At 34.7% G+C, this 27,751-nt stretch overlaps 1 protein-coding gene and 1 long non-coding RNA gene across 2 annotated transcripts in view; both read right to left on the reverse strand.

Moving 5' to 3' along the window:
• The window catches only part of LOC135222455 (uncharacterized), a 10,924-nt gene extending 5,051 nt beyond the window's left edge, over positions 1–5,873 (reverse strand). Inside the window, exons 1-3 of the mRNA XM_064260541.1 lie at positions 5,814–5,873; positions 3,787–3,919; positions 2,761–2,894 (exon numbers count right to left, since the gene is read on the reverse strand). Coding sequence (XP_064116611.1) covers positions 2,761–2,894; positions 3,787–3,919; positions 5,814–5,873 — 327 coding nt within the window. The remainder of the gene's footprint in view (positions 1–2,760; positions 2,895–3,786; positions 3,920–5,813) is intronic.
• A 1,085-nt stretch (positions 5,874–6,958) lies between these two features.
• Positions 6,959–27,751, reverse strand: part of LOC135222251 (uncharacterized) — a 264,770-nt gene continuing 243,977 nt past the window's right edge. Inside the window, exons 4-5 of the long non-coding RNA XR_010316246.1 lie at positions 8,985–9,185; positions 6,959–7,131 (exon numbers count right to left, since the gene is read on the reverse strand). This is a non-coding gene — a long non-coding RNA (uncharacterized LOC135222251). The remainder of the gene's footprint in view (positions 7,132–8,984; positions 9,186–27,751) is intronic.

Consider the following 27,751-nt stretch of genomic DNA (forward strand, 5'->3'; position numbering starts at 1 on the left):
AGAAGTTTATTGCAGCATAAGAATAAATTTTAACATTTAAAAAAGCCGCGCTGGGGGCCGACGACACAGACGAGTTTTAGTTGAGGGCAATGATCAATAGATGGCGTGCATTCTGACGGGTTGGATGATGTTTTTTTTAATGGTATTAATAGTCAGTTTCCCATCTTTTGTGTATTGTCTTGGAAAGAAACTATTTCAGTTTAATGGGCCAAACAGCACATCCTCAAGAATTGCCAATACTTGAGCCACTGTTTATCAGACAACTAGTCCCCCAGTTAATTACCCAAAACCTCCATCTAACTCAGCTTTACCCGAGTTAACTTTCTCTTTGAGCAATCTGTCTTTTGCTCTCTCCACATAAGGGTGGTTAGCAGTCTTTGGTTCTGTTGTATTACATCTGGTAAATATATTTTCTTGTTATTTGAAAGGTTTATAGTGACCTTATTGAATATTTATTCATTATTCAACAGATCTCCGCTGATGTTGGAAATAAAGTAATATGTTGGAATTAATTGGTTTCCCTGGTCCACTCTATCACTGATATTTCATATATATACACACACACACACACACACACACACACACACACACACACATATATATATATATATATCTATATAATATATATATATATATATATATATAGAATATATATATGTGTGTGTGTGTGTGTGTGTGTGTGTGTGTGTGTATCAGTGTTAGGGCGGACCCGGGAAACCAATTAATTTCAACATATTTTTTTTTACTTCCGACGTAACGTAATAATTTCTTCATTACACCGAGAAAGTAGCATTCAACTTCCACTATTGGTGGCAACTGCCATGTAAGATTTTTCATAATATAAATCGCGATGTAATTTTTTTTATACCGTAATCCTAACTCTAGAACTTGCCGGTATTGAATCCGAACTGCTTTTCTTTTGTCTTTGAAAGTCTCGTCTTCAAAGTTCCTAAAACAAATAGGCAGTTTTAGAGTTCCGGCTCGTTCTTTGCGTTGCAAAGTCGTGGCCTTGGCAGCTCTTCCTCGTTTGGATTAAAGGCATTTCGTTGCTTTTTAAACACTATCAATTAATTAATGGTCATTTGAGTCTGAATAAATTCTTCTATTTGTATTTAGCTGACAAAAAATTCGAAGAATTACTATTTCTAAAGGCTTTACTGTAATAGTGAACAAGGAGGTGAATTTATAAATAGGCAAAACTAATGAAAATATTTTAAATTATGAGTCTTTGTTAGGTGCAATTTAGCCGAAATAAAACCAGAGAAATTCATATAGCATTTACTTCTTGATTACTCTACTAATTTGCTATCTCACTCTTCTTTACATTTTCTTACCCTTACAGTATCGATCTGTTGGATTTAATTTATGAGAAATTGATTGAAAATTTGATAATAATCAATAATGTTCACATTAGTAATGCCCAGTCAGATCTGTAATCTATTGGACAACTTCTGTTTATCTCTTATTTCTCTAGTAAGAAGGGATAGTGGTGAACAGAAAGAGAAACAAGAAAAGGAGAATGTGACAGCTACTTCATTCATTCATTTCTTACCATTTGAGGTAGTCCTACCAGTGAATATCTACCTTGCATATGATTCTAAAAGTTTAATTCTAGGCGAACCGATATCGTAGTTTAATGGAGATGCGAGTGCCTAACGAGCTGACCTGCTATTCTGCAAAGACCTCTAGGAAAAAGAATCATTTTGCTTCGTGGCCGTTTTGACAGCCTGGCAATTAAAATGCCATTAAACACACACACACACACACACACACACACACACACACACACACACATATATATATATATTCAGACTCAAAGGACATTTTATTATTAGATTTTTAGAAAGGTTCGAAATACCTTTAATCCAAACGAGGAAGAACTGCTAAGGCCATGACTTTGAAACACAAGGAACGAGCCGAAACTCTGAAACTGCCTATTTCTTTGAGGAACTTTGAAGAGCGAGACTTTCACAGACAAAAGAGATGCAGTTCATTGAGGAACTCATGTTGTGTGACTACAGGACGTCTTCACAACTATGGTTGTCCATGTTTACATATCAGGATCACAACCCACACCAGAAATGTCATAGTTAGGTAACGTTAGCCACCTGAAGTAGATAAATTATGATCGCTCATACTTGAATATGTTATATTTAGATACAGTTATTGTGTTCCAAGACGTTAAAATCATCGAAGTTAGTAAAAAAAAAAAAAAAAAAAAAAGGAGTTGAAGTGAAGTAGATTGCAATATTCTTTCCTATTTTGCCCCCCCCCCAAAAAAAAAAAAAAAAAATATTCGCTAAAATAGTATTGGAGATTTACTTACTTATTTTTTTTAGCCAAAATGTTCTTTAAAATAATCTATCTGGTGATATGTAGTCTAGCGACCCCCCTTCTTACGAAAGGCATTTTACGGCATTAGTAAATCATTTGTATATCTTCAAACAGTTTAATTGACTGTGCCAGGAATCTTTACTCATAGAATAGAGCTATGGAAAATCATATTTCCCTCTATCGAGTTTGTTTCCATAGATTTTAAGTCAAGAAAGAGTGCCCTTTAAAAGTAATGTACAAAATGCACATAAACTCCTCAATTTAAGTATGATGCATCTGGTACACATGCTAACTTTTGCTGTCAATTTTTTGCCTGGCATGTCTCACTCATAGTAGTGTAATGAGGCATCATAAAAATCCTTAGGGTCACATTTTTACCGATATGGTCATTTTTATAAAGTATTTTCTCCGTGCTGACGCACTTACCTTTCTCCCGTCGATATCCCAAGAAAGAGTCGTTGGGGGGAAGGACGGAGGTGATGAACAATTCAGGAGGAGGAGGTCTCCTACCTGGTAGGGTCCCTGGCGACCTGTGATGCTCGGCCCTCTGTCTGGCTGAGCTGGAAGTTATGAAAGAAGCCTTTGTAAGGATTAAAGTTCATTAGATACACGTAAGAATGAAAATCGCGTTTCGTATACGTAATTTGCCAATATTGGCTACCTTCATCTTAATCTCAAGTCATTACTTGAATGAAAATTTTCAACATTTGCAGTTTATTCCTTTTTACATCTTAAGAAGTGACGACCTCTCTTTTCTTCGTGCTCTCTTTTCATGAAAGGGGGATCAAGCCTAGCATTCGAACGTTGATAGTATTTCATAATCCAACTCTTTAGTCTAGTGGGAAATCAGTGTAGCTGGATCTTGGCAGTTGAACGTTTTCTTAGTGTGATTTTCTCGCTGTAGGAAGAATAACACGAACTAAATATATTTTCTTTGATGAGATATGAATAGAAGTTAATGAATTGTTATTAGACAAGTCTGCTGATATAGACAAAAGTGATTGTATGCATTTTGGCTTCTTTAAAATTCTGATGAAATGAGACTGATATTTTTTTTTTTCAAACGGATAGTAGTGAAAAAAAGTGATGCAAAATTTGAAGTTTTGGGACAACGCAACAAGATAGAACAGTTGAATCTCTGAGGATGATGAAAAAGTAGATTTTCAAATTATATTCAAAATGAGCATTAAAGCATTATCAAATTTTATATGCTACTCTCCTAAATGTGTATCAAACATAGAAACTGTTGGTCAACCTTCAGTCTGGGTCCCCTTACATACCCGTAGATTTGTGTGCACAATCATGAAAAGTACCATTGAAGTTGTGGAATGGAAAAAGGTATGTTGTGTTGGCTGTTAAAAGATAATCAGACCTAAACAAAAAAAAAAAAAAATAAATAAATAAAAACTGTAAAGACGAGTGATCATAGCACAAGCACGTTCTTCCATCTACCTATGACTGTGAAGTTGGTCTCCATGGTGGCCTGTTCGAATTTTGGGACAACTAGGACTTCACAACGGATTGTTCCAGATGCGCGATGGTCCACTTGTGAAAGAAATACTTGATGAAGCGTTGATAACTGTTTCTGAAAATGATATAAATGAAAAAGATTATCTAATCATTTTTAAAAGAAATATTTGATCACTGTACTCTGTCGAATGTGCAGGGGCTGAAGCCCCGACCTAAAATGAGGAGAGGACAAGAGTAACACTTTGCATAGCAAGAAATTGTTGCTCAGCATACGTCAGGGTATCAGCCTAGTTATTTTAAGAATTTTTTTCCGTTTCCTGTGCTAAACTTCAGTCTCTCAAATGTTAGTATATGTGTATCAGCATATTTGGTCACCCATGGTAATAATTTTGACCTCATTTCTTTATCTCTTACTGGTCCACATTTACTTCCAGTATTTTTTTTTTTTTTTTTTTATATTCATTTAAAAGGAGTAAATCACACTCCCTCAGAAAAAGGGAGCTTATACTAGCTCTCCTTCCTTCTCTGTGCTACATAATTTATGATTCATCTCTCCTCTCGTTCCATCCGTCTCTGAAATATATACATTCTAAAAACCTGAGTGAGACATACTTACCACTTTATTCACATTACTAACATGCCGTCATTTTAATGATCACTTTCAACTGTTCGCCCTCAGGGACACTTGCTAAAGCTTGGACTAGTCACAGCAATTTTTCTGGACTTAAAATTAACACTGTAACACCAATAATGTTCAACCATTCTATATACCCATCACCAATTCCCATTCTATAGGTTTTCTTAAACGTGATGCAGTCGCACCAATAAAATATAAAAAGTCACATACTTAGCAAATGTTGCTTGATAGCATGAAAACTTCCCGTTCTTAGTAATCAACCACCCTCAATACGTGTTCTTAACAATCCTCATTGTATCCTTATTATTTATGCTATGTCTTTTGATTGTTCTTGCATGATGTATATTAGTATTTTCTTTTAATACAAATTTATCATGCTTTCATCCGCCCCCTTTCTGAATGAAAATTATCTGGGTACTTCTTGCAGACAAAGATACAAATAAATTCCCTTATCATCTTTTGTATTTTTTCCTTCTATCCTCGAGACCTTTGCCTAAGTTAGCCACACTTTACAATGGGCATTCTCACAACAGTATTAAAAACCTAAACTGAGATTCCGGGCGTTATATCGTTCCTTATCTCAGTAACTTTCTCTACCAAAATCAGTCCATATATCAACTAGTTTTATTTGTTTTTGTGTTATCTGCATTAAGTAGACCTTTAAAATGTTTCATGGGCCTTTGGATTACTAGTCGCAGATAGTCTTAGGTCGTAACTTGTACAGCCAGCAAGCTTTTGCTAAGTCATGCCAGTACATGAAACATTTTAAAGGTCTACTGAACGGCAAAACGACACAAGACTTCATCTCTTTCCAGGTGAAGTTCTTGATTTGCTCGGAATCATTTCTGTTTATTTACCCCTACTCCAATTCAGTTACTTATTTACTATGTAAATCATGCAGCCACTCACCAAACGTGGTGTGTGGTTTATTGTATATGAGATGGGAAATAATGTAATGCGTCTTTAAATGAGTTACTTGGTATACAATTAATATTAACTTCCGAAGGGGATAGATAAATCAGAGTTCCAAGCCATCATATCAGAAAAGCAGACATAAAATGAATAAACATCTTATATATGACTTTAATTAAACAGAATGACCAGCTGTACCGAGGTCTTGGAACATTAATATCTTGTAGCTAACGAAGCCATTCATCATCCACATTTTTCAATGTGAGAAACAGGGACTTCTTTTATCATTTTACATTTTCATGTATTCCAAGTACATAGTGAGTAAAAATACGAGCACTTAAATTGAACTCCCATAGCATGAGAAATTGAGGAAATTCCCTCTTATGAGCTCTCTCTGTCGCCCGTAAATGGAATGTTTAGAATAAAATTATCTTCGCTGACACTGATTAGTTTACAGTACCCTCGAGATATACTGCTGAAGGGTCAAACTGAAGTACCTGCATATTATGCTGGTGTGCATGTCTCGATATTCTCATTACACAAAATAAGAATTATTATGGTAGGAAAAACTTTTGTATCCCCGTACGCACTAAGAGCAGCAAATATTCCATTAAATCACGAGTCCCTTTGCTGTTCATAAAGATAACCAGTAGGCCGCTTGCTTGGAAATTATAGCTTTCAGGAAAAAATTCAAAACTTTTGACGAGTTGTGTTGGATATTTGATTTTTGTGAAAAGTTAGTTCGTAAATCTAAATTACCGTGGATATATTCTTTTTCCTCGTTGTACGATTTTTGTAGAATAACAAGGTTTATTTTTCGAAATATTAGAGTTATGGGGCAGCAGAGGGCATACGGTAAACATACCATTTTGACCATTTTCTCTACACCACGATCCGTTACAGATCTATGGCTTTATCTAGTAATTATTTGGGCGTGTGCTATAGTTATATGGTATTTTTTATTTTATGTGATTTTTTATATATCTTTTTATACCATTGATTATTGGATGTTTTATTGTAAAAAATCCGAAGAAGGGTATGAAAATAGACCACAGAAATATTAACTGAACTATTCGTTTTGTGCAAACTAGTTCTTTTATGTTTACAATCTTCCTCATTCTGTATCGCATTGTATTTTGGACATTTCCAGGATTAAAGACCATTACACTTATCATTTAGGATATTTTTTGATCAACTACTAACTGTAAAAGGAATCTTCAAAGCGTCTAAAATCACCGTCAGGGAAATGATCTGAAGCAAATTAAATCTGAAAAGTAGATAGTGATATTGTGAAGCCAGATTACTGTATAAGTAAACTATATTAATTTTAAAAGAAGCAGGAAGGAAAGCGATATTTCTGGCCAAATTCTGAAATGATGTAACGCAAAGGTCATCTCGTTACCAGATGCAAACAGTGCTTGTTTGATCCATCAGATAATTGACAATAACTTATAAGATTAAATTCAATAATAACATCAACCTTTCTTTGAAAAAGGACCATAACACCAGCATGATCAAAAGAACAATAAAACGACTTCCTGTAAGGGATAAATATGAACAACTTACATCGACAGTAATGCCTGGAACGTTCCGAACCGTCTTAGGATGACTTCTACTCGGGAGGTAACTGAAGAAAGTTTGGTTATCTTTCCACCACGTGAGCGAATAAAGCTTTTCGTCTGTGAGGTCGAAGCCGCAAGAGAAATTGACACGGCTGCCGCTTCGAACCACGCGCGGCACTGTCAGCTGGGTTATCTGGAGACATTCCCCACATTCACCTGGGAGACCATTGCAAGAGACAAGTGGAAGTTATGAACAGGTCTAAGTTCAGGTCTACGGTTGTCTTTCTCTTTGTCTTTCTTGTAAATACAGCCACACACACACACACACGCACACATACACACACATGCACACACATATATATACTATAGTAGATTCACATCAACCGTCTAGGCCAGTCCCTAACGACGCTCCTGATTGGCTGTTGATAAGCCAATGACAGGGCTGGAAACTCTCAGTCTCTTTCGAGAGTTCACGTAGGTAGGATGTATGTTCCATCTCTCCTTTCAAAAGTATCCCTCAGGAGAGCTCGGAACACAGATGGTGCCTATGTGAACTCTCTCGAGAGACAGAGAATTGCACGGTTGATGTGAATCTACTATAGCTGACCAACCCGGCATTGCCTGGATAATCTCTGAATGACAACCGATAAACATTTCTCTCTCTCTCTCTCTCTCTCTCTCTCTCTCTCTCTCTCTCTCTCTCATTCCTGCTAAGGTAGTTGCTTCAGTTACATTACCGTAGTTTTGACACTTACATTTCACCACTTCTCCCGCCCAATTCCTGCTGGGGCTGATCTTGGACTTGAAGGACATTGGGAGTGTCTCTATTCATCACAGCGACCTCAGAAACTATGGTTTAGATTCTAATGTCTAGCTTTCAGTGATTTTTTAATGTCACCGCCCCCCTTCTCATGTACCCCTTCCTAGGGCTGACCTTGGACTTAAGGGCATTGAGAGGGTCACTATTCATCGCAGTGACCTCAAAAACTATGAATTAGACATTAATATATGTATTTTTGGTTACTTTTAAATGTCACAAGTTTCCCACCCCTTTTCACCACCGTTTCCTATCTGGGCTCAACTTAGACTTAAAAGACTTCAGGAGTATCATTATTCATCTCAATGACCTCTAAAACTATGGATTAGACACTAATATCTGTTGCTTTTGGTTATTTTTACATGTCACTGCCATCCCACCCTCTTCTCAGCCACTCCCTACTGGGGCTGAACTTGGACTTACTGGGCTTCTGGAATATCCACCTATTCACTCATCACCTTGAAAACTATGGATTAGGCACTAATATTTGTTGTTTTCTGTTATTTTTGCATGGCATCTCCATCCCAAATCCCCTTCCTATCAGGTCTAAAATTAGACTTGAAGGGCATCGGGAGTGTCACCATTCATTTCAGCAACCTTAAAAGCTATAGACCGAACATACTATCTATTGTTTTCGGTAATTTTTACATGTCACTCCCTTCCCACAACCAACCTTTACCCTACCAATGGTCTGATATTAATCCTGTTTTCACCAAGACCTTTCCCGGTTTGATATTGACCTATATTTAAAGTATTATCAAAATCGATCGATAGATGTGGAATTGTAAGCAAAAAACAGACATTTTCTCTATTATACATACAGCATACATGCAGACATATATATATATATATATATATATATATATATAATGTGTGTGTGTGTGTATAAATATATATGTGTAAAAATATATACACATGTATATATATATATATTATATATATATATATCTATATATATATATCTATATATATATATATAAATTAAAAATTTTAATAAACACGGGTATGTACGGGTATCGGGAACTAGCAAATACTATTTGGATAGTGAGGATCGTTAGTTAATGAATAAATAATTCGAAACGATAAGTTCTGACGTCAAACGCTATCAGTATATAAAGGTTAGCGGAAGGCCTCTTAAACACCGAATGCATAACTTTCGAGCCTTGTGAAATATACTGAAAGTATCACCATAGATTCGAAAAAACAGTAAGTAAAATCGACATTAACATGAATAACAGAGAGGTCGACTTACACAGACAGCAAATTGCGGCTATGAAGAAGGCTAGAACAACGTCTTTCATTGGTATATAATCTCAGTCTTGGCAGCTAACCGAAGGAGAACGGGCAACGAACGGTCACGAGGCGCCTAGCATGAACCTCTTTCCCTCTCTGGTTGTATCCCTTCCTCCAACCAGACACAAATTCCTCCGTCAACGTCGTCCTCGGTTCAGATCTGTAAAAGGATCGATTGTAGGGTTAGTTTCAATACCTCAAATTGGCTGCGAGTTACTTAATACAACCTGTAAAATGTTCAGTGTTGTCTTTTTTTGAAAATATAACAGACTGCAGAATCTATTTGATTTAAGATGTATGTGGCGTTTACACCTCACCCACACAAACACACACAATCACACACACACACACACACACACACTCACACACCACACACACACACACACACATATATATTATATATATTATATATATATATATATATATATATCTGTATGTATGTATATTGACAGCGCCTATAGGAAATTAATTAGTATATATTAAAGGGATCATTGTAAGTATGTCACTTTGAGCTAATGGAATATCCGTCAGTGCTAGTGTGTAGGCTAAGGCAACTCCTCGGGGGGGGGGGGGGGGGGGGGGGGGGGGGGGGGGTCAACAAAGGTAAACATATACTGAGATTATTTTTTTCTTTTTTTTATAAACGACAGACCACGCTAAGAGCCAAAGAGGAATGCAGAAAAAAAATAGAAAAAGATAACTGGGGGCTCCCTCCCCCCACGTAGACTCGCAAGCTGATCTAGGATCGTGTCATTTGATTTTTTTTTTTACGTCACAATGGAGTGGCAAAAGAATGTTCCTAGAACAATGGGTGTGTTCATATGTGGTGTGTATCTAGAGGTGGGCTTAGAGGGCAATATAATGAGTTGCCTGCAAAGGTAGATTATTCTGGCAGTTATTTGCATTATTAAGAAGTCCTGTTTGTCAAGGCGCGAGATTTCCCTGTAAAGGTAAGAGATCTTTGTGTTTGAGTGATGGGACACTTTATAATTTCCACTGAATATGCTTTATTAAACATTTTCCACATGCACTGTCTGAAACTTATATCTCTAAAGTGACTGGGAGACGAGTTCTCCTTTTGTTTTGCCTTATGGTTTTTAATTTATACTATGTATGCAGTTGTTTTTATTATTATTTCTAAAAGCAGAAGCCTTTGTTTTTTCTTCAGATTGTATTTGGTTCAGGTCACGTGACAAGGGAATGTCTGACAAGATAGCTATGACTTCGGTCATGACAGGCTTGACATTTTTTGGGATATTTCATATAACGAGAGTTTCTTTTTTACATTTATTTACTTGCAAGAAGTAAGGACAGTCATGGCCTTAACTTCTTCTATTGCTTTTTCTTGTTATGATAAGTTTGGGAATAAAACTTGTATTTTTTTTGATAGATCATGAGTTTTGTTTATCCTTAGTTAATTTATACCGTGATTAGTACGGGGGAGACTGATACACAGATAGTAACGTGGTGACCTAAGAGGTAGTGGTTTTCTTTGATCTTTGAAATTAAGATCTGATGATAAAAGGAAAAGGGGTGGATAATAAGATATATATATATAATATATATATATATATATATATATATATATATAAATATACTATGATATATATATATATATAATATATACGACATTTAAACTTTCATAATACTGTGTATGGTATAAACTTTTCTGCTTTTACTTTTCTTACATTGAGATTTGATGAACATCATGTTGCGTCTGTCAGTTCAGATAATTTCACTGATAGGAATAACCTTCAATTTTTTTTTTTTTTTTTTCCCTTTTTTTTAATTTTTAAAGGGGGGGGGGGGGAATTCTGAGGGGGGGGGGGGGGGGGGGGGGGGGGGGGGGGGGGGGGGGGGGGGGGGTAGTAAGGGGGGGGGGGGGGGGGGGGGGGGATTTTTGTTATATTTTTTAAGGAATTTGATGTTTTAGGTCTGTTTAGTGTTTTTTTTCTGGGAAATATGAATTAACTGGTCACATCCAGGAAAGTTAAAAGTTCATTAAATGTTAGTCTTTCTTCAGATGTGGGGACAGGGAACGAAAATCTGTGATGGAAAACAGGAACAAAATAGATTGCGATTTTTTTTAGACGTCACACCGGGTGTTTACCGGTACTTTTAAGACTATACTTGAGAAAATAGTTTCACTGAAATACTAAACATTCCAGCTGATTATCGCAATATATCTGTAGTGTTTCCCACCCGGTTTCCACAAGGTACCTTTCTTAGTACCTTAGTTACTTGAGAGAACTTGCTTAGAAAAATGTGCATGCCATTCATGAATGCAGAATAATGAGATTTAAAAAGGGTTAAAAGCTGAAAGGCTCGAAATGAATAACTCGAGTGAAAAATCTATATAATTCTAGCAAGAACACTTGCAGTGTTGGAAAGTTCACTATAGCCATCAAGGAAAGCAGCCTGTCCAAGGAAGGTTGATCTTGCAAAGTTGTTATTTCATACTAGGTTACAGAATTATACTTCTTTTCCATTAGCGTGTTTCACCTTGTGTCCCATGTTTATGAATTATTCGGAAAAAGACACAAACTTTAAGGCACCGGTTAGATACTCCAATGAGACTTTTTTCGTTCTTTTTTGTTTTTCATTCTTACAGGCAGAATAAATATGATCTTTTCTTGGGTACATGGACTTAAAAAACGGGAAGGGTTGCAGAAATGTGGTGTTATGTTTTTAACCTTAGTTCACACTAACAGTAAGCAGGGTTTTGGGATAAAGGAAAAAATTATGGGTGAACTGAAGTCCCATAGAACGCTTTGTAAGAAGTTTTTTTTTTAAAGACTTGTTTGGCTATTAGGCCAGTTTGGCTATTAAGCCATTTTTTGTTACTCTTATTAACTGAGAGTGTGATTATACAATTACACATTTTCTTTCTTCCTTCAATTTTTTGTTTATACAGGATTGTGAAAACAATTACTCTAAAGCAATACAGCAGGGTACAATTGGTAAGATGAAACTTTTTTGGCTGATTATCAACTAGCAATTTGCCCGTGTCCAGATCAGTACAAAGTGTAGAGCACGAGGGTACTTCATTAAGTTTTCGGTCTTCCCATAAAGAATAGCAGCAGCTGCAATTTTTTTTGACGTGAATACATTTAACTAGCTATTTGTGATAACTGACAATACTCAATTGTCTCTTTAAATTGTATTGCAAAGTTATTTGACTGAGTATCATCAAAATCAATATCAACAAAAGAAGGGCTTGAACTCAAAAGGTGACATTTGGTGGGGTCTTCTTTTATCTATTTACCCATTCAAAACTTTGCCCAGAATTCAGCTGGGCCAAATAAAAAACGGGTGCTTGTTGGTCTGGACACCCAAAAACGTCGACCACTGAACAGCAGGCGGATGTCCTTCACTGCATTGTTTTGAAGGACGGGCGACTGACTGAGAAAGAAATAACCAAAACCAAATGTGTCAGTAATAGATTAGTGCACGCTGTTCTGACTTTTGTCTTGTGGATTACCGAGAAGTTTGTAAAGTAGTACAATGATTGTCGGTACTAGAATGGAAACTGTAAGATATGCATTTCCCACGACACTTCAAAAATGTTCCAGGTCGATCCAGACAATTTTTATTAGGAGTTGATAAACCAGAGCTGATACAGGATCACCATTTTGAACCTGATTTAAAGATTGACAACAACCTAAAAAATTCACAGTGGTTTTCCGTCCCCGGAGAACTTCAGCACTTTGGCTTCTATTATCACTAGTTTTGGATTTGAAAAAAAAACTGCCTATGAAAATTATATCCTTGAGGCAGAATTGTTCCAAGAGGCCAAAGAAGGCTTTGATTTGTTGTTTCAAGCCCCTTACTCCCATGACCTGGTACTATTGGTCTTCTACCAACTCGGTATCTAAACGTGATGGTGAAGTTGTTTATTCCAGGGAAGCGTCTTTGGAAACCCAGGAAGCAGCCTTTTCCTGCGACATATGTCAGTGACTGAGCATCATTACATTTGGCTGGTAAGTGAGAAAACAATGCAATACGTCTGTCTCGTGTGCTGTGGCTTTCTTGATGAGACTAAAGAGCTTTATGAATGAACGGGTGTTTATTATGTTTTTATTACTATATCAAAACACGATCCTAGAGTATCTCCTCTTGCAAATTTGAAATAAACAGAATTACGAACATCCTGAAAAATCATTAATAATAACATAATAAGAATTGCAATTGCTTTTTTAAAAGGAGAAACCTATCCCTACTGATCTAACAAATTAAGAATTTTAGTTTCTTTTATATTAAAAGAATAATGACAAACAGGGAAGAGGAGACAGAAAAAAAATAAAAATAAAAGAAAAGCATTTTTCAGAAATCATTCCATTGGAGTATTTTGCATTTACTGAGCAACGGTATGCGCTGTAAATAATTTTTTTTTGGGGGAGGGCGTTGGTGGGGTGGGGTTGGGGTGGGCGGGGGGTAGGTGAGAGGGTGGGCAGTGTAGCTAGCGAGAATTTTCACAGCAAAGAGGATTGATGAAAGAGAGTAGAACAAGGAATGGCAGACATGATCACTTGCAGTCAAAGACAATTGAAAGCTGGAAGATTGGATACACTATATTTGGGAAAACCAATCTCAGCGGAGGAAGGTACTTCAGTTACATTCAGGGAAGGCGTTCGATGCGTTTCCAATTAAAAGTGGGACAAGATATGTCACTTAAGAAGTTTGCCTGGTGTATCATGGCGCGATCTAGACTAGCGACTTCATTATGGCTTTCATTTACTCTTGTTAATATCCTTTCTTGTTTAGTCATTCGATCCCATATTATTTATTTTCTTTTTAAGTCGGTGCGACTTGAAGTGCTTTGGAACAGAGTTACATAAAGGCATCTTTAACGGTCAGGGGTAATGATTCAGAGAGAGAGAGACGAGAGAGAGAGAGAGAGAGACAGACAGACAGACAGACAGACAGACAGAGAGAGAGAGATATTGGAGGAGGGCTAATTACAGCAATTCAATGTAATTATTATACGTAGGCCAATAAAGCTGAAAATGGATGTTAACAGTAATCTCCTTCCATATAAATTGAACCGCAGACAACAGATGCATTGGGCCATCGCTTAGTTTACCTTGTTTAGCAAAGTAGTTTAAGGCCTGGTTCACAGTTGCTTCCAAATGGGCATTCTAAAGGCACCGGGGGGCTTGTGGGAGGTGTTTCACTCCATTTTTATTCTGATGCAAGATCTGAGTGTACCGTTGCTAACACAGGCCAGCTCTGCGCTTCGAGTTACATGTATTCTACTACTCGGACGTGTTGGCGCATAAGCAAGAAGAATACGAAAATGAAGTCAGACAGTTTTGGTACAGAACTTTTTTATTGAAGAAATTCGAAAATGACCACCTCTTGGGACATGGGTTCCTCAGATAATAACGCAGCTTTATATTCAGTCTGAAATCATCGAAAAATTAGGATTAGTATTCTCCTGGTCTTCGAAATAAGGTTTTCTACATTCCTTATGTTTGTCTATATTAAAATAGGGGTCACCCAATAACTTCATTGTTTTTGCATTTGTTGTGGTCTCCGACGATAATGCATTCAAATGTGGTCTGCTTCCTCGACATCCATGTTGATACAGAAAAAAAAATGAGGTACTTGGCGATAAATATCCTTGTTGAGAAGAGGTCCGGAAAGTTAGCCTACTGCTCCAGCGATCACCGCTTCTTGTAAAGCTGCCTTCAAGATACGCTCCTAATTTCATTACAACACATCACCAAACAAGTGTGACATTCAGAATGCATATTTTTCGAATTAGCTGCTGAGGTGCACAAGAACAGTTACTGGCGTCATTCTATCAGTTTGGAATAGTAAAATTTCATTTCATCATATGACTTATAACAATGGAAAACAGTGATGGATGTTATTCCTCTTGAACGGGTACTCTGTGAATGATCCAGGTGAAGTTCGAGTTATCAGAATTCAGTACATGTTCAAGGTCCAGCATAACGAAGTTACAAAATGATAATAATTTTTTTCATTTGTCAGGGACCCTATGCTTGTAATAAACTATCTTGTGTTTTACAGGGTTTGCTTTAATGAAAACAAGGAATCTGATTCTTTGGCGACAATCCTTTGACTCCAAAAATAAAAGCACATGGGGAAAGGCTTATTCCAAAAATGCCTGCTATTATATCTATGTATAAGTTTCCTTAATATATATAATATATATATATATTATATATATATATATATTTATAATATGTTTATATATATATATATATGTATTATATATATATATATATATATTATATATATGTATATATATATATATATATATATATATATATATATATATATATATTATATATATATATATATATGTATATATATATGTAAATATTAAGACTGATATAAAGACAAATATGTACGAGACATTGTTGTATGTCACGTGCTTTGACATCGTTTTTAGCTTCCCTTGGGGACAGAGAACATCACAGCTTAGGAAATGCTGATATGTCTTGTTGGATGGTGTGACATTAAGCTCTTACCCAGCAAATCATTGCCTTCGTCCTGTCGCCATGAGAGCTTGTCCAAGGTGCCTTTGAAACTGGTTACAAGCAGTTACCTGGGGCGGTGTACATTCTGAACTTTGAGTGTGAGTTCGTGCGTTCATACGAGCTATGTCCGTTCATAACAGCATGTAATTAGTCAGAACCATAGAGAGACTTACGGAGAGTCAGGCAGAGCCGGGGTGGCTCTACCAACATGTTTTTCTTTAGTGCTTGGAGATTCTAGGCTGAAATGGTAAGATTCACTGTTTTGTTTTAGCCAAAGGTGTGGCTGATTGTATTTTAGCATTATTGTAAAATATGTCCATTTATTTAATCTTTTTGACTATCTGTTTTTGCAATTGTGTGTGCTTACCAGAGTGGTTCTCCTGTTCTTCCTCACAGGCGGATCTGGACAAAGGGAAATGGGTTTTGGAGAGGAACCATATGTGTATTTTGGAGTTGGTGTTGACTGACTGATAATGTCATGACTAAACGAATGATTAGTTATTGGGGATCAATTAAGCTATTTTGAACTTTGAGAACGTAACTATTTGATCAATGCTTACTTTTAAAATAAATGTATTTTTGTAGCCCGTTTCTGATTTGGTGACCTTATATAATGAAGGGGAAGTGGATGGAGAGGAGAGAGAGAGAGAGAGAGAGCGATATTGGATATCGAGAGAGAGAGAGGGGTGGGGGGGGGGGGGGGCCTATTGCCAGTGTCTGAGAGAGAGAGAGAGAGGGGGAGGAGAAAGTGTTACCAAACTTAGTTTGCCTACCGCTTTTGGCTTAACGCTTAGCAATATGAAATACGCAGTTATTATCTTGTTACAGACATACATACATACACACACACACACACACACACACACACACACACACACACACACATATATATTATATATATATATATATATATATATATATATATATTGAATAGGTACCACTACTGAGTGTGTGTGTGTTTTAACAGATGATGTACAATTCTGAGTTGAGAGATGGCAAAAGCTTCTTTCTTGCTAATAGGCAAGATGAATTATGTTAAACTTGTCGAGATAAGACCAGGGCAATATTGCACGTAGATGACATTTGAACAATTATGCAAATCTTCGTGGATGAAAGTGCCATCAGTGAACTTCCCACAGTGCACTGCAAATATTACTTAAGATTTTTTGCAACATCCCATGAGGGCCCATGGCTGCAACCCCTTTCATTTCCTCCACATGCATATTCTATTTCTTCCGTCTTACTCTTCACCTTCTCTTAACAATTGTTTAATAGTGCAAATGCAAGTTTTTCCTCCTGTTACACCTTTATAAGCTCTTTTACTCTCAATTTCCCTTTCAGCTATAAATGACCTCACAAGTCCCAACTCTTGGCCGCCGACCTAATTTCTATATTTTAATCCTAATCAACCCTACAAATGCAAAATATCAATTTTTTCAATTTTCTTCCTTTGTGGACTAAATTCTTGAATCCGTTTAAAAAACGAAGGACTAATACGAAAGACTAAATGACCAGTACAACACATCTGATATAGCAGAGAGCAGCCACGGCTCTAAATATACTAGATGTAATTCTTCTGCAGTGTTAGAAAAGTAGAATACTCAAAAAACTCTGTAATAGTTCAGGTTAGATTTGATGCAATGTGACCAAAAATCTCTTTACCTTCATTATTTTGGTGAGACATATTTTCTGGAGCGGATACAGCCCCCTTATAAATGTAAATTTCATAGATATAAGAAAAGTAGAGGGAAACCAACTCGCGATACCATAATAACGAGGTGGTCACCTTGCCGACCTGCCACGAAGAGGATTCTGTAAAAAAAGTCTTCCCTCTCGTATATAGATATACCTGGCGGCAAGGTGTCCTCGTCGTGATTATGGTATCGCGGGTTCATTTCTCATTACCGGACATCATGATGTCTTCATATTTCTCTGAAAGTGGGATCTCAAGGGTTTTTAGTGACAAGCGTATCCGTAAAAGAGCAAAGGATTTGAGAAGTTAAGAGGGCATTGTGGCTATTACAATTATATGAATATGTATATATAATATATATATATATATATATATATATATATATATATATATATATATATTTATCATTCCATGATGATACTGAATAGCTATAATCTAGCAGTCCCATGTTCTAGGAGTTACGACGGGCATATGTTTATCAGCAATATTTCCCCTGATATGGCGTTTTGTTTTCAAAGACACATTCTAAGCATTATTTATTAAATGACCTAAATTGTTCAACCTGATAAAATAGTAGTGTTTTTTGCCTTTATAACGCACAGCTTAAATATCAAATTTTTCGCCGTTATTTTCTATCGATGTCCTAAGTTAATTTCAACTTTCTATCCAACCTTGAGAGGGGAAAATTAAATCGAGCTGCCAATTACACTGCCACGCATAGTTAACATGGGTAATTTAACAAAAGACTACGTCTCTCTCTCTCTTTCTCTCTCTCTCTCTCTCTTTCCTTTATGTGTACTACTTGCATGACCTAAAAAAAAAACACTTGATTGATTTAGATATCCTATGTGTCCTACTTGCATGACCTAAAAAAAAAACACTTGATTGATTTAGATATCCCATGTGTCCTATTATTTATTCGGCCATAGATGACTAGAACCGTAAAAAAAAAAGTATTAAAACATAACCTTCATTAGTAGGAAATGTTGAGAGCCAATGCCGAAACCATTCCCACACAGAAAGTACTTTTCAGGCAAATGGAATTTCAGTAAAAAAAAAAAAAAGGGATCCTGATTCAGGAATTTGATTTGCCGTAAATGTCTGGATGATGCGGAAAAAAAGAAAAAAAGAAAAGAAAAATGGGGTCCATTTTTGGCCAGTTCGACGAAGTCATTCCAATTGCCGATGAAGGAAGGCATAAAATGTGCTATAATTGTCAAAAGTTTGAATTAAAATGAAATCATTCGAGTGAGACGTGTTAGATTATACAAAAGTTGACGAACAAGTTTCTAATGCTATTATGAGCTCTGCTACTGAAGTAGAGTCATAGAAATCAAGATAGCTTTTAATAGACTTATGAATAGGTGATGACTGAATACTTAGAGAATTAACCACGCACAGAAACAGGTTGAAGGAATGCTAGGAATCGTAGACTTGATAATGTCATAAAGGATATGATGCATTGATTTACTAAAGTGACATTGCTATGGCTTTGGTTATCCACGTTGAAAGCAACTCAGGGTAAGTAAAAATAAACATATCCTAATGGCTAAAAGACGTGAAGATATGTTAATTTTAGATTGATGAGTTCATTAATGTCCTAGAAATACAATATACAAGTATTGGAAAGTCTTCAACAACTAAATCTACAATAAGGTAGAAAATAAGAATAACCAACACTGAACTTAACACTTGGTGTTTAATAAAACATGACAAAAAATGAAATGTGATTGCGGAATTTTAAGGTAACTGAAATAATTTGTAATGAAAATCTACCATAGTTTAAAAAAAAGTAGATTTCATATTCTTCTAGGGATTCAAAACTGATAAAATTGGGAAGAATGATATTTTTGTGATATGGCTCATACGATATTTGCACAAGTCTGAGGCATTACGTAAGGAGAAGGCTCGGTGATGACAAACAATAAGACAATGGCAGGAAATGCAACTATGCAAGACTAATTGAAAAAGCTGAAAGAGAAAGATGGGCGAAAAAAAAAAGACTGAATTAATCTTATGCCAACACGTAAAGAATCCCATTATCGATCTTCGCGAACGAGTGTTTTTGCAAATTCCATAGATTTCAGACGAAGATTTGTGCGCAAGGAAATTAAAATCAAAATTCATTTCAAATCATAATTGTACATGGAACATCGACCCTTTCTGTTGACTCATTTTTTTTCTCGATGACTCTCAGAAAGGTTGGCATTTAGTATAGGAAGAATAAAGCTAAAATCGATCGCTTATACAGAGAGTAAGCAAAACAAATGGAAAAGGAGCATCATTTTATCTCCAAATCAATTATTTATTTCTACGAGAAAACCAGTAACGGTATGATTAAGAACACATTTCATAGTTTCTTACCATAACTACTTAGAAAGACGAAAAAATCTTTAAGGTAAAAATGCATAATTCAACCTTCGTTGTCAGGCGTAAACATATCGACCACATTCTGCGAAATTAATCGTCCCTATTCAACAAGTATCCCGTAAATTTAATCTTCAAGTAAATCAAAGGCGACCTAGAATTCACTCTTCAAGGGTCTTTTATCTAAATGATAGCAAAAAGCATCGATTGTTGACTTTAGGAATCGAAATTAATTGAAATTACAGTTCGGCCCAAATTTTTATCTTTTTAATCATTGGATTGTTCTCATTCGGCTATTGATTTGTTTTTAACAAGCGCACCAATTAAAAAAAATGAATGCGTATCAAAGCGTAACTTACTACCTGTGATGGCCATAATAACGGTGATCCTTTCATATTTAGCTGCGTGTTTAGGCTGGCGTGAATATCCATTTGAAATGTGAATTTCGTTAGATCACTCTGATTGTTATTCCACCGATTAGTATTTGGTAAAATGGAAATATTTATTTTATGTAAATTCAGTCACATACACAAACGCATTCAAGGGTTGGGGGTCGGAAATCGAAAGACCTAGCACCATTCCGTTGTTTCACTTTCCTTCATGGTATTTACCTTCATACATACATACATACGTGCATGCACATACACACACACACACACACACATATATATAGTATATATATATATTATGTATATATATATATATATATATATATATATACGTATATAGTATATCATCTTGATCCAAATAACCTCATAAAAGATAATCATCAAAATTGTAAAGTTTTGGAAGTGGAGTGAAACCATATTATAAAGCAGTATTCGGATGAAAATGAACATAAAAGACAGGTTGTGGAGAGAAAGGAAATAATTGTTCAGGTGCAGTCTTTCATAGTTCTAAAATTCTCTGCAGGTTATTTGCAGATATACGAACGCAGCTCAGATGCCGCCTCCGCGTCTAACGAAATCTGACAGCCAATAATGCACAAACCCTTGTAGAAGTAGCTTAATAACGGTATGTTGACAATTTCTCATTTACGAAATATAATAAAAATGAGGTTATGCACTTCTTGTGTTTCTAGCAGCACATCCAACCGAGGCCCCCGGCCCCCATCTCCCACAAAAAAGAAAAAAAAAATCCATGCAGAGTGAAAATAAAACTCCATGACAAGGCAATCCATACTCCTGGAACTAAGATTAATGACGGTGGTTTTTATACAGAGATACCAGCGGCTTCAAGCTCTAAATTCTTTTCATTGTTGTCTTTCGTGAGCGTCACAGTGCAGTTGCACAACTGAGAGATTACTGAAATTGAATATATTAGTGGTTGGTCTTTTGCCTGCAACATCCATATGCACTTTTGGGGCACCATCGCGGTTGCCATTTCCGCCGCTTGGTCTTCAAGACCTAAATTTCATAATCAATCAATCAGTCAAGGTTGTCATCAATTTCTCTGAAACTTACCCATGTATTGTTTCATAACAATGAATATCTTATTCAGAGAAGGGTATTTACTGTATTTTATGTAACAATAAGTAACAAAACCGAAACGACATAACAATTACTATATTTTAGAGTAAAGAAATGAATGGAAATGCATCGACCATGTCAATGGACTATCGTCTTGGGTATTGCATCTTGTTTGATTTTATGTAGTAATAAGTAACGGAACCGAAGAAATAGAACAATAACCATACTTTGGAGTACACAAATGACTAGAGATCCATCGACCATGTCAATGGACTCTCGTCTTGGGTATCTCATTTTGAAATGTGTATGTTTGCGTGAACATGGTCCCTGACTTTTACATCAAATTATGGCATAATTTTTACTCGTTTAAGGAAAGTTTTCCCAACTGATTATCGACAGCACTAAATCTTCACGTAATTTTGTGAAGAAAACGATGCCACTTCAGAGGTAATAATAAATCATCTAACTAATCGTAATCGTTAGGGCACTTTGCTTCTTAGCCGAACTCACCTTTTTTTTAAGTCTTTTACTTCACCTCCATCCCCGGTACCTATTTTCTAGCTTGCTGTCTAACCACTCCAACTCCATCTTTCAACATCTTAAGCATTGATTAGCTGAAAGTGCCCCAGTGCTTGACATTATAGTAAAATTTTTATCAATCAATTAATAATAGTGACATTTAGAGCTCTTGCTGAACTAATGTTTATTTTCTTTCGTCTTTAATGACATCCGAATTATTAGCATAGACAGCTGTGCCAGTTCTGCCGATAATTAAAATGATAACAATAAGATGATAATAGCAAAGGCTGCGGAAATGATTTTACATATATTATATATATATATATATATATATATATATATACATATAATATATATATATATATATAATATATATATATAATATATATATATATATATATATATATATACATTCCATATATATATATATATATATATATATATATATATTATATAATATATATATTTAATATGGGGATACAATCCACAATGAAGTAAATTTCTCTTGTAGTTTAAAATATAAATATCTTGTAAAGGATTAAAGCTTTCGACCATCAACTGTGGTCTTGTTCACTAAAGTGAACAAGACCACAGTTGATGGTCGAAAGCTTTAATCCTTTACAAGATATTTATATTTTAAACTACAAGAGAAATTTACTTCATTGTGGATTGTATCCCCATTTACTTAGAGGTACGACATAGTACCTGGCTTCTGCATATATATAGATAGTTCTGGAAGATTATATATGAGTATATATATATATATATATATATTATATATATATAATATATATATTAATTTGGTGGAAGGTATATATAGATATATATATATATATATATATATATACTATAATCTATATATATATATAATATATATATATAGTAAATATATATATATATATTATATATCTATCTGTATATATATATACATATATATATATATATATATATATATATATATATATATATATATATATATATATATATATATATATATTTATTTTATTATTTAGATATATCTATATATATAGATATATAATATATACCATATACTATATATATTACCTATATATATATATATATATATATATGTATATATATTTATATTTATTATTTATATTATACAATATATAATATATATATATATTGGAATGTATACCCATATTCAGCAAAAACGTTTTTTTATTACAAGTATAAAAAACATACAATTTTAGTTACGTGAATTTTTCATATAAAAAATAGACTATGCTTGGTAAGAAGATTCAGAAATGAAAAAAATTAGTAAACAATCACATACTGAATGAGTTTAAGTTGGGCTTCATCTATGTCCTAGAATGAACACGCTTCAGCGTGATCAATTAAGTATGTTTTCATCTAGATATACATCCGAAATTCACATTTTTTTGTAGCACATTTATTACGAAAGGGAAAAAACCAACGATGGCATTACCATAATAACAGTTTTAATGTTTTCTATTCGTTATTATAGAAACTAGTCATTACTAAAAATTGAGGGTCATGTCTCGTGTTTCAAAGGAAGAATAGAAATATGAATAGGAATTTAGTGACCTAAAATAATTTCCTTTTCCATTATTCAACTTTGATCGCGTTAGATTTCAGCACGAGTGAGGGAATATATTAATGAAAGTTTTTATTTCGGTTGAACTGCTTAACAGTGGCAAAGCCAATCGCGCGTTAAACTGCGGTGCTGTGACAATGCTTAGTCTCATTAATCATAAGCATCCAATTTGTTTAATCATGAAAAATGATTTTCGTCCGGAAGAGAATATTTTAACCGTAAGCTGCTTATGGGATGACGCAGATTAATTACCGAGCCTTTTGTAATGTTTTCCAGTTACTGATTGTTCGTTGATGCGGTTCAAAGTTAAATACTCAGTCTCAAGAATGAATGAAACAGACAAGTGACTGAGTTCCTGGATGCAAAGACAACATTTAAAGATATATATAACACTATAAGGAGGCATAAACATTATTAGCAAAACATGGGCTTTTCAAGGAACAGTACATTACGTTAACGATTGACAAGTGGCAAAGGAGGCAAATGCGCATGAAACGAGAGAGAGAGAGAGAGAGAGAGAGAGAGAGAGAGAGAGAAGAGCGTTTCTTGCATTCAAAACAGTTTAAGGTCATGTAGTAACAAATAACATAATTACGCACGCACACACGCAAGCTGCATATATATATATATATATATATATATATATATATATATAGCTATATATATATATATATATATATATATATATATGCACACGCGTACACACACACACACACAGATATATATATATATATATATATATATATATATATATATATATATATATATATATGCACACGCGTACACCACACACACACACAAGCTATATTATATATATATATATATATATATATATATAGTATATATATATATATTATATATATGCACACGCGTACATACACACACAAGATATATATATATATATATATATATATATATATATATATATATATATATATATATATACATATATATATATACTTGACTTTGAGGAAGACATCTTGGGCATCTGCATAGTTTAATGCTAACATTCCAAGGCCTAGACTCTATCAAAGCTGTAAAAACATAATACAAATAAATTAAAACATCATAAAAGACTTGAATTTAAAAAAAAGATGCTAAAAACAAACACAAAACATTCAGTTTAAATTACCAGGAGAAAGTTATTACCATCCAAGTGGAATAATAATACGAGTGATAAGGAAACGTTAAAAGTTCAGGGGTAAACTTACGCTAAGAAAAGATGGGTGGAGGCAGCTTGGTTTTTATGTTCGGAACTCCCTGTTCTGTACAAAGTGACTCGAAGATTGCCAGCTAATGAGGTGAAATAGCCCTCGACAAAATTTTGATTTGATTGTATTCCATATTTATTTTGCATTTTTTAGCATGTTGTCGTATACTGGAAAGCTCTGGATTCGACAGCTGGGCCCCAGTACGATAGCTAACACTTCTGTGACAATCGATGCGGACTTTTAGTAACCTAAGAGAGGCACCGACATATATTCCCCTGGCTTCATTGGGGGCAAGAAAACAAATACGCATCATTCGGTGTCATCAGAGGGTTTAATCTATCCTTATACTTAAAAAGGAAACCTATGGTAAGATGATTGGGTGGGATTTTTTTTAATGTTTTATTATAAGAATACAATTAAATTTTAATTATTTAAATTACTTGAATAATTCTCTTAATAATATATATAATAATTATATAATAATATATAATAATATTATTTAGTATATTAATATATATATATATAATATATATATATATATATATATAGTATATCAACTTAGATAGCATTTTGCCTAACCAAAAACAGTATTTAAATCAAAATAAAAAATGAGGTGACTTCTTATGGCGGGTCAGTACTACCATATTCAAGAATTAATTCCGATGATAAAGGACCCATCGTGAATAAATGGAAAGACTCGAATAATATGGCATTTTTGGGACTACTGGAGAAATAGTTTTTGGCATGATTTTGTTATTTAGAAACTTGCTTAGCTGTTTATAAAACAGGCTGGAAGGGAAATAATTCTCCGAGAAATAAGAGGATAAGAAGGAAATTTCTTTGTGAAATTCAGACCAGTTCGAGGTCAAACAATACGCCTTTTGGAGGATTGTATATAGTACATACATAGCTTGAAATTGAAACAATTGAAAGAGTAAAAATTCATACCTAAGCTGGTAAAGGTCTTTCGCCTAAAAATAGAGGTATGAAAGCTAATTTCATCTTGTGATACCATAACTTCTAGGAAGGGGAGTGGCTTGTCATTCTCGTACTCGATTGTAAATCTTATATTGGGGTGAGCCGAAGTTAAACAGACCAAACTGCCTCCAGCACCTCTTCTCTTTGTATAAGTTTACCCTGAACTTTTATGTTTTCCGTCCTTGTCACTCGTATTATTACTTTCCACTTGGATGGTGATACCATTCTCCTGGCATATTAAAGGGAATGTTTTGTGTTTATTTTTAGCATATCATTTTTAAGTCCGAGTCTTTTATAATGTTTTAATGTATTTGTATATATTTTTCATAGCTTTGATAATAAGGCTAGGCCTTTGAACGTTAGCAATATACCATGCAAATGCCTGAGATGCCTTTCTCAAGTTCCTTAGGGTATAATTTAGCTGATGATTGACACCATATATATATATATATATATATATATATATATATATATATATATATATATATAGTATATATATATATACATATATACGTATGTATATATATGCTTAAAAAATCACAGTAGATCCACTTGACTTCATTAAATAAGCGAATACCAAAGCCGCTGTCGTAGCACTATCCACTGGTTTGTCTGATAAATTAATCATGAAGTCCACGTTGGCATGCTTAGTCCAGTCGCTTTCAGCAATAAGATTCTTCAGCTTGACCTGAAGCTTCCTTTCAAGACGTTGCAGCACTTTCTCAATTTTCCGTAGCAATAATCCAGCATCCGATTCTTCCAATCGACAGGAACCGTCTGATTAAAGCCATACCGTCTACTTTCTAAGTGTACGAAACGCATCATCTACTTCCACTTTTGTGTTGTCGATGTGCTTCTGAAGTATGATACGTTCAAACTCGTCGAAAGGTCGCTCTGCTAGACGAAGAATTCTCACTGGTAAAATCGACTTGGTCATCACTTGCTCGTTCATACACTTCCGTAGAACTATTTATGATGTTGCATTGAAACTTAAATACCCAAGGACTTTTGTAGGTGTGACATGGAAAAGAGCTAGAAAAACATTTTTTTCAACTAATGACAAACTTGAATTTAGTAAGCATAACATTCTAAAATTACCCTATGATGATAGGTTTTAGATATTCCTATAATTTTAAAGCTTTTTAACATAATTGTTGTTTTCAGTTATATTAATGTCAAGAGTTTAGTAATCAAAAATTCTCCTAAAGATCTTTGAGGCTGCATATATGAATTCCTTGAACAAAAAGTGTGATAAAGTCTATTACGGACAGACCGGTAAATCTCTTTCACAACGTCTTAAACAGCACCAATATTCTGTGAGAACTGGGCAAATATCGAATGCATTAGATTTAGATCATCCTATTAACTTGGGGTCAAGCGCAAGAGAGATTTAGATCATGCCTATAACTGGAGTCAAAAGGCAAGAGCCTTAACCCCATGTAATGGCACAGTTAAAAGGAATATCATTGAATCTTGTTTCATCAAGTCAAATAATAGAAATGTTCTAAATTTAAGTCTTGGTTTATTTAAACTTGATGCTTTCATAATGAAAAAAGTTGTAGATAAATATAAGCAACAAAATTAATATATTCAGTTTTCACATGTTTGGACTGTAAAGGTACTTTGTAATTTCGGTTAGGGTCAAATCTGTTTAGGTTTGTGACCGTGTGAAATCCGATAATCCTGGATTATCTCTTTTAATTTTTACCCTTTTGACAATCAACCATCTGGTATTCTTGATCTTGTTGTGTACCTGAGACCTTTCTCTCCAACTGTATTTCATTCGCTCCTTAAGCAATGTCTTTGTAAAGACGAAAGCGCTTGGATTTCTGACTATCATTTTCCTGTGGTATTCGCTTATATATATATATATATATATATATATATTATATATATATATTATATATACATACATACATACATATATATATATATATATATATATATATATATATATATATATATATATATATATATATATATATATATATATATGGGGCAACACATCGCTGTAGACGTATGATGATCATGTGCATTTAGCCTGGAGAAGGGTGTGAAAGGAAATGGCATGAGCCAAGCGCTTTCATGTATATCTACATTTCAGCAGGGTTCGGGTACAAGAGCCAAAGCGACAAATACAGAATCTTGTTACAATTTATTGAATATATCAACCTAGGTTTATACAAAGTTGATGAAACTTAACGAGAGGTATTTTGTAACAATTCGTCTATTATGCATTAGCGCTGTTCGGTAATTGTTAGCGTTGTTTGTCTTTTTAGCAACGTTTGTCTTACCACGAAGTCTTCTTGTGACTATTAGGTTCCTTGGCACTTGTACCTGAACCCTGATGTGGTGCAGAAATACATAAAAGCTCTTGGTTTAAGTCATCTTCTTTTATCAT

The sequence above is a fragment of the Macrobrachium nipponense genome, chromosome 3 (genome assembly GCF_015104395.2).
Source record: "Macrobrachium nipponense isolate FS-2020 chromosome 3, ASM1510439v2, whole genome shotgun sequence".
Taxonomy (NCBI): Eukaryota; Metazoa; Arthropoda; class Malacostraca; order Decapoda; family Palaemonidae; genus Macrobrachium; species Macrobrachium nipponense.